The 13,334-nt window shown below is 39.1% G+C and overlaps 1 protein-coding gene across 1 annotated transcript; it reads right to left on the bottom strand.

Annotated features, from left to right (window-relative positions):
• Nucleotides 1-9,449: 9,449 nt before the first annotated feature.
• LOC129456679 (C-type lectin domain family 9 member A-like) lies at nucleotides 9,450-12,628 on the bottom strand. The gene is made up of 6 exons (XM_055225490.1): nucleotides 12,572-12,628; nucleotides 11,760-11,867; nucleotides 11,165-11,227; nucleotides 11,026-11,073; nucleotides 10,526-10,692; nucleotides 9,450-9,578 (listed from the first exon to the last, which is right to left on the bottom strand). Exons 1-6 carry the CDS (start codon nucleotides 12,621-12,623, stop codon nucleotides 9,450-9,452), a joined length of 567 nt encoding a protein of 188 aa, XP_055081465.1. The 5' UTR covers nucleotides 12,624-12,628.
• Nucleotides 12,629-13,334: the final 706 nt, after the last annotated feature.

The raw sequence follows: 13,334 nt of genomic DNA, 5'->3' as shown, positions 1-13,334 counted from the left end.
CTTTATACTTTGAAGGTTAAACTAAACTTAGGACCAGCAGCAGCAGTAGTAGTAGTAGTAGTAGTAGTAGTAGTAGTAGTAGTAGTTGTAGTAGTAGTTGTAGTAGTAATAAATGAATGCTAATCAATAGTGTATAATAGTTAGCGTTACCCTAAGTATCCTACTTTTTAAATATGTATTGTTTTTTCCAGCAATAAAAGGAGAAATTAAATGTGTACTATGTATTTGAGATAGAGTATCCACCACGTCCATGAAGATCTAACTGCTTTGCTTGGTATATTTCACAGTGTGGCATTAAACTTATCTATCTTGCATTTATTCAATCACTAAATGCAAAAAAAAAAAAAGCATTCTAGCTGTGAGTGGAGCCTCCTCTCCACAGATCTGATCTATAACCATCACCTGCTGGACCCCATTGAGATAATTATGTTCAATGTCAGATTGTGGAACATTCCAGGTGAAGCAATAAGATCTAAATAGAGATGAGCAGATGGCAGAAATGTTACATAGTGTGGCTTTAAAATGATAACATACCTTTTTAGAAATCCCTTTGTTCTTCACCAGACATGACTTGTCCAGATTCAGATATCCTCCAATCACCTCGATCTCCTCCACCGTTGGGTATTTCTTCTTCCCTGGTTCATTCACAGTCTTTGTAGTATTCGACGTTGGGCTTGTTGGGCTTGTTGTCCGCGTTGTCCGTGTTGTCGTTGGTGATGACCCCTGAACTTGTGTTTTCTTCGGCGTAATAGTTATAGTCGCGCCTCTTTTCACCTGACCTCCAGAGGCACTTTTGATGGTAAATAAAGTCGTTGGGGTTGGACTTGGTGCTGGTGAATTGTTGGGCGATTGAGCAGGTGAAGGAGAGCATGGGGAAGATACAGGTGTAGGAGCCAAATCTAAAATTTTCAATGCATTTTCCGGTGAATGAGAATGTAAAATTGCCGGATTGATTTCTATACTTTGGTCTTCTGGAGACTTAATCCTTTTTTGAGACAGTTGTTGAGTTGTGCCTTCTTCTTTCAGTATATTCCCTTTTGGACTATGGTTAACTTTGGCATTTTGAGATGTACAAATTTGAGACTTGAGTACTTCCTGTTCTTTTAGCTTGAAGTTTTCAATTTGGCGTTGTATACTTTGAATGCCCTCTCCTTGTTGTTGTTGTTGTGAACTAAGTGGTTTGATTTTGATGAGATGTACAGACGGCATTTCTGCTGTTCTGTCTCGTAAGCATAGTCCAGATCTCGAACCAACTGTCTCTAAATTGTAAATCCGACTCATATCTTCCAGTGAGTTTGAATCTGGCGACGTAGGTGAAATAGACTCCCCCGATTCGAAATTCCCGGTCAGTTCCTTCAAATCTTCTTCAGAAAACTGTGTATCGTCTTCCAAAATTTCCTTTTCATCTACTTGATCATTTTGAATATTTTCCTCGTCCGATTCTGGTCTTGCGCTCTCTGTGTTAATTCCACCACCACAGTCTACTTCCTCTCCTTCCTCAACCTCAGACTTTGAATCAGGAAGTTGGGGGCTGACGCTAACTTCCTGTGGAACGTCATGAACACGCTCGCTCGTCGGCGTCTCTACCTCTTTCTCCACCTCAACACTTTGCCCAATTTGACTGTCTACTTCCTGTTCTTTTTCAGCTTCAGCCATTGTTGTCGTAACCACTGTTTCACACGTAACTGTCACTTCAAAATGATCTACGTCTTTTGCAGGTTTTTCTTTTACATTTTCAGTTAGTTGTTGTTTCATTTTCTCTTTCAAAGACTCAACATGACTGACTGGATTACCTGCTTCTCTTCCACTATCGCTATCTTGCACAGTGCTTTGCTTTTTCTTTTCAACTGCATCTTCAGCTACATAAAAAACAGTTCTTGGTATCTGAATTTCCAGAGGTGCAGGTTGGGACCCCAAAGTTGAAGTGATGGTTGACGTTTTTGCATCTAGACTCACTGATCCACTGTTTGGAACGGTCACTTCTGAGTTTTTAGTCAATTCGAACATACTCTTAGACGTCTTTTCTCCTTTGTCGGTACTTAAAACTTCCACAATCTTTTCTTCATTCTGTTGGGATAAAGTCGTTCCCATCACACTTGAGGCTAGCCCCTGTCTATTTGAATTATCCTGGACAGTGCAAAGCAAACTTGAACACTCTTTAAATGCAGATTCGTGCCTATAGCTAGCATCTTTGGCACTGGCTTGGATTTTACTTTCAGAATTTTTACCCTCAACTTTAACACCTTTCTCAACGCCGTAATTCTTTTCTCTTACTCTCCCTTCTTGCCGAATCGGGACTCTTTTAGCAAATGAGATTCCTTCTACATTTTTAACGCTCGCGATTGTGAAACCCTCCTCTCCATCTACAACGTTTCTGTTTTGTTTCTGTTTTGACTGCCAGTGTCTATGTCTTCCAAACCTATCTTTTTCCAACAAACGCGCACACCCCATTTTAATCTTTGTCGTGTTATCCCTTCCCAAACTTGCCACTTCGGTCGTCTTTTCTGAACCGTTATCATAACCGTAACCATTTTCCTTGGTGCTAAAAACTCTATCTGAAAAGCTGAAAGATCTTTTGGGCACTCCTTTTAGCTGTCCACTTTTCCTGTCCTCGCTCTCATCTTCATCATCAGCGTGTAAATACGGAGGAGGGTTTAAATTTTCCGAGCTTTTGGACCGACATGGCGGCTTCCGATGCTCTCCGAACTTACAAAGCAGCTGGCTCACCCTCCCACCTCTTTCTACGAAAACGCAATCGTCCGAGTTATCCTTTTTGTCCTCTTTGATTACTGTAGCTTGTCCCCACGGACGCTCTTTCTCCTTCACAGACTCTTTTGCTTTCTCTTTAAGCCATGACATGTCTGTTCTAACTTCTCTTTCCTCTCTTCCCTCCCTTTTTCCATCAGTTTTCTCGGCCTCCTCTTTGTTTTTCACTTCTGGCGGCTTAATAATCAAAACTTCCGAAGCTCTGATTTCAGTGACGCTCCCACCTCCAGCTAATATCTGTTTTAAATCCATTTTAATTCCTCTTTTAGTTTGTATGTCCTCTTCACTCCTCTCAGATTCTTTCCATCTACCTCTCCGCTCTTCATTGCTATTTCTTTCTTGTTCAATGATTATTATATTATCCGCCCTTATTGTTCTTAGACAAGGGACAGTCGGTGAAAACACTGGACTTGCCGAATCCGTATCCCTGTATTCTTCCTCTTTCTTTATTTTTAGAGATTCCTTGTCCGGCCTTTTTTGATTGCGGTCTCTCTCTTTCGGAACGCTCCTGCACCAGCTAGCATCCGTTTGCTTGTTGCTTTGGTCTTTCTCCTTCCCTTCACTCAAATCTCTAAACTTTTCCATTTTTACCTCAAAATGACTACCTCGACCAGCCTCTCCATCATAACTTTTTGGACTACACAATTCCACCTCTTTCCCCTTTCTTTTCTGTATCCTTATGAATGGATTCTCATTCACAGGGACGATCGTTTCTAGGGAGACTTGACTTTCATATTTGGGATCTCCGTCCAAACACAATCCCGGATCAGGACTTGTGGATACATCGCTTCCCAAATTCACAGTGATTGAACTGTCTGTGTCACTGAGTCCATCCAATGTGGACCTAGCCTCATTGGGGTACACCTCTCCTGGACCGTCCTGCTTGGCCTTTCGGCGTTGGATAATTCCCCTTTTCCAGGCCGGCATGTTGGCCAGTTTCTGCTCCTCCTGTTTCTCCCTCTGCTCCCGGGCCTCCTCCTCCCTCCGTTTCCTCTCCAACAGCAGCTGCTTCCATTCAGGCAAAGAAGACACCGACATCACCACAGGAACACGGGGACAGGCTTAGACAAGAAGAACCTGCAACGATACACAATCCACAGTTAGTTTATTTAAAAAAATGCTGTGATTTTGATGACATCCCAACATTTTATAAGCCAAAATTATTTAACACAGACAGGGGAGGGGGAAACTAAAATGAATACAGTTAAAAGGCTTTTTTTATTGCAATACAGTGAGCTCTTGGGACTTGTTATTAATAGAAATGATCAGGTTCAACATTTGTGAATTGACCTTTTGGATTTTTCATGATAAATACAATGTAATAAATAGGGAAATCTGTCTCTTGCAGCCATCTGGAAGTATGACATCATCCCATTGTTGAATCTTAAACCACTAATATTATACATTTGAAGTTCTAATATAATAAATAACTACTATTACTACTACAGTTGTAACTTTCACAAATAAGATGACTTCAGCTGAGTTTAGAAAACTATATTTATTCTCTACTATGGTCATGGTAAATAACCTGCATACATGGTCTTTTCTATAAACTGTCTGCAATTATTTATAGTGTTTCAGGTGAGCAACTTTATTTTCAGTCCAAATTTGGATTATACTTGTTACTGTTATACTTTCAGTTAAACACAGGGAAGAAATTGCTGTACAGTAGGTTTAAGGTTAAACAATTAAAACAGAGAAACATGGTTGTTTAGCTAAAAACACAGAGCAAAACCTAATTGTGTAGTTACAATAAACCCTGTCAAACATGGAGATACAAAAAAGATTGTGCATGTGTGTGTGTGTGTTTGTGCATGTTTATGTATGTGTGTGTGTTAATATTCATAGTCCAACTTAAAATAAAACGTTAACAGTCAGGCTACACTGTCATGTACAGTAGGCTAGGTGTGTGTGTATGTGTGTGTGTGTCATGTACAGTAGGCTAGGTGTGTGTGTATGTGTGTGTGTGTCATGTACAGTAGGCTAGGTGTGTGTGTGTGTGGGTGTGTGTGTGTGTGTGTGTCATGTACAGTAGGCTAGGTGTGTATGTGTGTGTGTGTGTGTGTCATGTACAGTAGGCTAGGTGTGTGTGTGTATGTGTGTGTGTCATGTACAGTAGGCTAGGTGTGTGTGTATGTGTGTGTGTGTCATGTACAGTAGGCTAGGTGTGTGTGTGTATGTGTGTGTGTGTCATGTACAGTAGGCTAGGTGTGTGTGTGTGTGTCATGTACAGTAGGCTAGGTATGTGTGTATGTGTGTGTGTGTGTCATGTACAGTAGACTAGGTGTGTGTATGTCATGTACAGTAGGCTAGATGTGTGTGTGTATGTGTGTGTGTGTCATGTACAGTAGACTAGGTGTGTGTATGTCATGTACAGTAGGCTAGATGTGTGTGTGTGTCATGTACAGTAGGCTAGATGTGTGTGTGTGTGTGTGTCATGTACAGTAGGCTAGATGTGTGTATGTGTCATGTACAGTAGACTAGGTGTGTGTATGTCATGTACAGTAGGCTAGATGTGTGTGTGTCATGTACAGTAGGCTAGATGTGTGTATGTGTCATGTACAGTAGACTAGGTGTGTGTGTGTGTGTGTGTGATGTACAGTAGGCTAGATGTGTGTGTGGGGGTGTGTGTGTGTGTGTGGGGGGGTGTGTGTGTGGGGGTGTGGGGGTGGGTGTGTGTGTGTGTGTGTGTGTCATGTACAGTAGACTAGGTACTAGGTGTGTGTGTGTCATGTACAGTAGGCTACATAATCCCAGTGAGGAGCGCGACAAGATTATAGAGTAATTTCGTAGAAGGAGCAATACACAAAGCACGAGCCCATGAGTAGAATTAACTCTTTTTCAGTTATTGTAAAATTACCTTAAAATTGCAATCTATAAATGTTTACATTTCAAACGTACCTTAAACAATTCGTATCAAATTTCCTGTTGGCATCTCGTCTGATCCGCAGCTCTCCGTGCGTCCTGGCTGTGCGTCCTGGCTGTGCGTAAAGTTCCCACCTCGTTTACACACACGTATCCTTCACTGACAAATTAATCAATAGAGTCAGAAAGAGCAGTTTATGATAAAAAAACAAAAAAAAACCCAAAACCCAAAACAATAAATCACCACACGGCCCGAACCACAGCGCCCGTGCTCAGAGTAGTAAACATGTTGAGCTTGAGACGCACCGAGTGCTAATCCGATAATTACATTAAAGTCCATCAGGAGAGTTTAGTGGGACACACCATATTGTGGACCTAAGAAAAGAGCGCAGCCGTCTGCCGTGTCTGGACACACCACCAACCCCCCTCCGCGCGCCCCGTGTCCCAGCAGCAGCGTGGGACCGATTAGAAAAGGAAGAAGAAAAGAAAGGCGCAGTTAGAGGGCGGTGGGATGAGAGTGTGATGTGGCAGGTAAAGCATCGGGAGAGCCATTTATCCACTCCTAACTCCTTGGACGAATTCTTCCATAAATAAATACATATGTACATAAAAGGGAGGAAACTGTCATGTTTTTGTAGTAGCAATGCAAATCTAAACTATAGTCAATATATCACAATTCAGAAACACTCCACCAGCTCCTTTGTAAACAACAGTCTATCCGTTTCTCAGACATTCATGCCACTATCACATGTTTACAGTCCTGTCTTTCACTAGTGTAAGTTATGGAATTATTATAAGATCATATTATATAAATCCATTGTGTAAATGTCTAACGCCATCGTGTGGTGACACAGTGTTACTACAAAATAAGAGCGACAGGGCTGACGGTTCAGACCCTCACCAAGGTTGAATAAGGACTAGTACAATTCTAATCCGAAAAGGAAATATTTCCCAAGTAAGTATTGCTAGTCTACTTTCTCAAAAACTAAATCTGAAGCAATAAAAAGGCTACAGTTTTAACACTTTAATAATAAATCAGATGGCAGTATTGGCCCTTCTCATGTAGCTTCTCATCTGGGCTGTTTATATATGAAATAAAACCAATTTGCAGTGTGATCTTTCAAACAAAGAAATAAGGAGGTATTTCTGTGCTATTTCTAGAATAATTGGACAAAAGATGCTTGGTCAGATGCTTTGCCATAATATTTCCAAAATATCATTATCTAACCACTCAAAAATATGAATCTCACCTATAACATTCAAACAAACATCTTAAGTCATTTCATCATGTTTGTTTTTTATTTTCATTTACTCTGTTATTTCCTCCATTAATGTGTGAAATGAAAGGTGTTTTTGCTGGGCCTCAGCTTCCTTATAATAGATGTACGCTACATTTATTTTGTAAGATAAGCGTCACTACAAGCAGAGAAAAAACATCAAGGACAGCAGTTTTTGAGTGAGTGAAAAATTATTTAATAATAATTTTTTAAAAAGATCATTTAATTTCATTAAAAAAATAAACTCATAAAACAGGCTTGGACAAAAATGAAGGACAAATGTTGCTGTGTTCAGGCACTTAATAGTTTTTGCAAATCATTATTCAAATGTTTTATCAAAATGATTAAAATGTCCACATATGAGGATGCTCATTTTACATCACCTTTCTCAGAAACTATAAAATGTAAAAAGATAATTCTTTGTATTTACACTCATCAGGTCCCAATCAGCCCAAATAACAAAGAGAAATTAATTATGCATGTCATGCAAGAGCTCGGGTCTTAGGAGGTTAAAATGACCATTTCTATTATTTCATTAATTAATATAATATTTTCATAACCATAACGCCAAGTTACATTATAGGTCTGCATTTTTCTGCTTGCATAAAACTGTTGAAATGAGGTCAAGAATTTGCAGGTTCAGTTTTCTGGTTTTAAATGTAGATAACAATCACATGCAGCACTTCCTTGTTAATTTTAGAAGTGTATGAGACCTTTTTGCGCTCTTATGGTTAGAGTTATAGAGTTAGAAAGACTTTCAGATGCCCGACAGAATATTTGCAGTATGGTTTTCAAAAGTTAAAGAACAAATTTCTTACATTTATATGTCAAAAAGTATCTGCAGAACAATGCATAGTGTAATTGTTTACCTCCATTAAGTGAAGAGGATTAAAACAAGATTGAATCAAATGTCAGGATTATTAAAAAGCACTTATATATTTTGAAATTGTAAATAAAAACACACTGAATATATTTCTGCAATGATAAATAAATACAAGGAGTGAACAGGAACAATAAACATGCATAGCTAATATTTCATCCTAATTTTCTTTCTTGCTTTCTTAGCTGCAGGGCTGTGATGGAACAAATAATGAGAACTGATGGGTTTCAGATGATAATATTCTATGATCAATTATATTTAATACAGATGGGGCACATAAAATGAATATTGTTAAAATACAGATTTATCTTGTAACGCATTGAGATCTTGGGTCTAGACATTAGAAGTGATTAGGTTGAACATACATTTCGTATACTTCATGACAAAGTGCAATGTAATCAATCAATACATTTCAATGACATCACGCTTGGGGTGTTCAACATGTATCTCTATGGCAGAATGTTCAGCAGTTACCATGGTGACACATCGCAGGCATTTGCAAACACTGACAAGAGCTGTTCATGGCCCCATTTAGGTGTTTGATTTTTAACAAAAATCGTGAGTGACTAGCTGAAAAACTGTTGGCTAATGCTAGCTAGGTTGTGACTGTAATTTTATGTGAGAGAGACAAGTTTAAGACCATAAACTTTCTCAGCTGTAGTTCTAAGAGTCAGTTCTTTCTGGCCAGAACAAATTTTTATAAAATGTGTTATACATTCCCAAGGCATTTATCGTAACGCGGCGGGTTAGGACCAAAGTATGCGGACTCAGGGCAAGTTGACAATGTTTATTTACAAAGGTAGTGAATCTCAGTCTTAAATAGTTCATACAACACACACGAGGAACCAGGAAGCGGGAGACAGGCAGGACGGACGTAGAGCAGGTCGGGAACGAGAAGCCGGGACCGGAGTGAAGACGGGAGCGGGGACGAGACCAGGACAGACAGGGCCGGCGTAGTCCAAAGAGCGGGACCCAGAGTAAGAAGCAGGCGGGACGCCGGAGGCCAAGACGGGCAAGGCAGAGAGAGATGACTGTACCGGAGCACAGAGGCAGGAGCAGGAACGGGCGAGGGCAGGAATCTAGAAAGTGGCAAAATCCAAAGTGAGAGCAAGCAGGCGGGCAACAGAGATGCAAAACAGAGCTGGACCATTCACGTTTTACACGCGGACGGTCTGGCTCCGAGTGTAGTCTGCCGAGTCTTCTTATACACAGCAGCAGGTGATGGTGATTGCGCTGATGCGCTCCAGGTGCGTGCAGAAGGAGTCAGAGACTCCGCCCAGCTCCAGACAGACAGGGAGGGGGAGAGAGAGTACAGGAGGGCAGCAACAAACAGGCGTCATGACAGCATTATAATATATACATCACTGTGCCAATTTAGCATTGTTTTCATTCTAGCCGCATGTAGCTGATCTTGTGGCTTTTTTCTCACAGATAAACCTGTACTTATTTTTGCAGGAATTATCGTACCAAGACTTTAACCCATTTATGAACATGATCTCTCCTATAATCGCACAGTTTTCTCCATCCACATCTTCTTCTTTCCAGTTGTCTGGTTCAGTGTTATGCTCATTTTTTGTCCAAAATTCTAAACTGTGGGGAATAAGAGAACGTTGTCATAATCCATTTATTTATCATTTATTGGCTAAACAATCCACCGTTTTTCACCTCTGGTTCAGTGGAGAGCCATCGGTCCACAGCCATTCCCCTTCTGTCTGTGAGTCTGTCAGTCCAATCCAAAATCTCTCATCCTCGGCATCCATCAGCAGACGAACTCTACCATCCAGAAATTCCTAAAAATACCATAATGAATGGACAACAAACATTATTGATCCAGATGAGAAATTACTCAGAGTAGTGTAATTACCCAGTAAACAGACCAGCAAATTAGCCACATAGAAATATAAATACAATGTTATAAATTAAATGAATTCAAACTATAATAAAGGAGAAATCGATACATTATAAAGTGCTGATACTACAATTGTACAAATGGGAATCGGTCGTTGGACATTTAAAGGAATGCTATATGTACATTCCCTGTATAGTGGAGGGTCCGAAACCATGGAGACATCAGAGGACTACACATATCAATCTAGCGAGAGCCACCAGAAAAGTTACATAGTGCACCTTTAAAATGGATTTATCATTAATTTTCCGCACCCAGTAACCACAGGTTCTCCAGGGCTAAATCTATTTGTACCAACAGACTCTTCGGCAACCACTAATCATCAAATTCACCTCAGACTTAGGAGAGTGCTGCCAAAGAACACAATGGCCGTTTCTCAATTTGACGGTTGCACACTTCATCGGCTGCATTTGAAGGGCACTTACGTCACTTCCGGCGCAACAAGGCCTGTCCCATTTCATGCGCCCCATGAATGTGCCCTGTGTTTCCAACATTTCCATGGAGATCGGCAGTGAACGAAGCTTCCATCCAAGCACACTTTGAGTATAGCTCATGAGTCAGCAGCCATCACGGTTGGTCGGTGATGTAACATAAGCGACGTAACATAAGCGCACAGACAGCAGTTGACGTACGCTCCGTGGCATAGGCCTGTCCCATTTCGGCACGGCCTTTGTGGTCGACGGAGGCTACACGGAGGAGCACCCCTCATCGGCCAGGTACTTCGAATGGTACTTCGAAGTGTGCAACGGTCGAATTGATACACGGTCAACATCTGCCATATAATATCTGCAATCAACTGGCCAACTTCCCCCTATTGAGCGTATCCTGTACCTGTTCCTCTCTGCTCTCTATCTTGATCAGGTCTCCTCTTTTGCTCTGGCACTTGTCTTTGCTGCTGGTCCAGGTTAGTTGGAGGCTTCTGTTAGAGAAATAATAGCACTGTGTACCATTAAGTTCCCAGTCCTCATCACACTGGGCCACACTGCTGCATGTTGAAACTGTAAAGGACGTGACATTTAGGAATAGATTTGTCAGATTGTTAATGAAGAATGCAAGTATCAGTAGTAGTAATAATAGCAGTAGTAGTAGTAACAGTTGCAGTAGTAGTGGTAACAATAGTACTAGAAGTAGTAGCAGTGGTATTAGTAGCAGTAATAGTGGTAGCAGTAGTAGCAGCAACAGAAGTATATAAAGCTTGTAAAACACAGGACTAAAATTACTGAAGAAAATGTTTGTAGGTACAGAAGTTATAGAACATAGTTGTCTATGTAAATAATGGTGCAGTCGTATTTAAGGGTGTTTTTTAGTCAAAACTCTGCACTTAGTCATACCTGCTGCTGTTGTCTGTGCTGGAGTTGTTTGTATTTCTGTAAAATTCACTGGACACAAATATAAAAGTATTTTGTGTATATAAAAGTATATAAAAGTCAGTTAGTTCGATGACTCTTTCAGTTTTCTTTAGGATCTTACCTGCGACAGCCGTCATTTCTGTTGTTGCTTCAGAATCTTTTTTGAATGGGCTGTTATAATACACTGAAAGCAAAGGGTAAACAACACATGTTAAAAATAAGAGTAGTTGTAATCGCAGTAATAAATAGTAAGTAGTAACCTAGTATTTCTAGAATTTATAATAGCAATCTTTTTGAAGAATAGTATTTCCAGTTGTAGTAGTAGCTGCATGCTACTAATGCTATTAATTCTAGTAGTTGTTTTTAGTAGGCCTAGTTGTTGTAATAATAGTAGAAATATGAGCTGTAGTGTAAGAACAGACTAGTACAACCAATAAGGGCTGCAACTTTTAATCAGCATAATTAAATTATCATAATCACATTTTATAAATTGTAATCACTGAACTAGCCAAAAAGACATTTTAAAACAAAGACTAACGTAGACTGTGGCATTACATCAAAATATCAAAAAAAGTAAAAATAAATATTCTCTATCTAGAATAGTAATGTAGTAGTAGTGTTTTTCTAGTTAGTAGTTGAGGAAGCAGTAGGCTAATAGTGGTAGTAATAATATTGCTAATAGCTGTTGTAGCAGTATTTATAGTAGTCTAACTCACTGATGAGAGCAACAACACCTGCCAAAAACAGCAGACTGAGTACCCCTAGAGCCACCCTGCCCCCAGTGACCTTTGACCTCCTCTTTGGGGCTTCATCATCTCGAAGACCTGCAAAAAAAAGAGGCACATATTTGCATAATGGTTTGTCAGTTTATGTCGATCCTTTAAATTCTATATAACATAAGTAGAAGCGACATGGTGGCTGTGAAGCCAGCGCTCTCATCACTAAGAAAGAAGGTCCCGGGTTTGATTCTGTCAGATAATCTTAAAACCAGGGGTGGAAAATGTATCGAAAAATGGATAATATCACAATGAATTTTTTGGAGATATGCTAATTTTGAATATAGAGTATATCAGATGTCTCGTGTGCTCTTCCAAACAAGGGCATAAAGTGATATTTCTGCCCATTTGTGGTAAATGTTATGGTCCATTGCACATTTTAGTACATTCTTGATATATTGTTGAAATATTGTCAACAAATAAATATATAAAAATATTCATTTTTGTCAATATCGCCCACCCCTGCTTAAAACTATATTGATAGCCATAATCTGGCATATATCTGGCCTAATAATTAATTAAAATTAATTAAAATTAATTATTAGGAGATAAACTACTAAAGTAAAAAGTTCAGAATGAAGAGCTGCTTTTTTGTTTGCTTTTCTTTTTGTGCTAATGAACTGTCCAAATTACATGCAGTTTTTTTGTTTAGTTTTTTTATGCAAATAAGGATGGCAAGGTGGCAGTCATACAATTCGGATAATGTATTAAAAATGAACTTGTTTGTATTTATAAGAAAAAAGCATGCTTACCTTTGTTTTCCCCAACTATTACGGCAACATTTTCATACACATTTTCTGCCATTTCACTTGATCTAGTTTGACTTCTGCCAAGAACCTGTTTTGGCGCCTGTGTTTTTTTCTGCTATCTCACTTCCCTCACTTCCTCCTTTCATGTGTGAAATGAGTGGACGGATATCTGATGCAAGCATATATATATATATATATATATATATATATATATATATATATATATATATATATATATATATATATATATATATATATATATATATATATATATATATATATATATATATATATATATATATATATATATATATATATATACACACACACACACACCCACACACACACACACACACACACCCACACACACACACACACACACACACACACACACATATATACACATACCATTTTATTTTTAGGTAGTAGTAAACTCATTGTGTATTAATAAACCAAGCTTGGACATCTGAAATTTGAACCATCTTCATCCCAAACAAACATCAATGTCTTGCTTATTACTTGTGACATTAATGTGTCTTTGGCGATATAGGGACACATATAGTGTTTACTGTGTAACTTGATCCTGTGGTGATGATGTTACTGCAAAAGATAATTTCCCAGTTCACACAACTATACAGACAAAAACTCTTTATTAATAATTACTTACAAAGTTATTTAACATCATGATGCTACACATTTATTTTACCAAAAATATATGGGCTAAAGTTTTGTTTCTGTAGCATGTCAACTGACTGCTGTGATTGAG

This window comes from Periophthalmus magnuspinnatus, chromosome 11, assembly GCF_009829125.3.
Source record: "Periophthalmus magnuspinnatus isolate fPerMag1 chromosome 11, fPerMag1.2.pri, whole genome shotgun sequence".
NCBI classification, from domain to species: domain Eukaryota; kingdom Metazoa; phylum Chordata; class Actinopteri; order Gobiiformes; family Gobiidae; genus Periophthalmus; species Periophthalmus magnuspinnatus.
Note: the sequence above shows the minus strand (reverse complement) of the source record. Positions and strands in the feature narration are given on the sequence as shown.

Coding starts and splice junctions, on each gene's coding strand:
- LOC129456679 (XM_055225490.1), bottom strand. CDS start 12,623: ATGGCAGAAAATGTGTATGAAAATGTTGCCGTAATAGTTGGGGAAAAC. Junction 11,868..12,571: donor AATAGTTGGGGAAAACAAAG/GTAAGCATGCTT, acceptor TTTTTTTTGCAG/GTCTTCGAGATGATGAAGCC. Junction 10,693..11,025: donor AGCACAGACAACAGCAGCAG/GTATGACTAAGT, acceptor CGTCCTTTACAG/TTTCAACATGCAGCAGTGTG.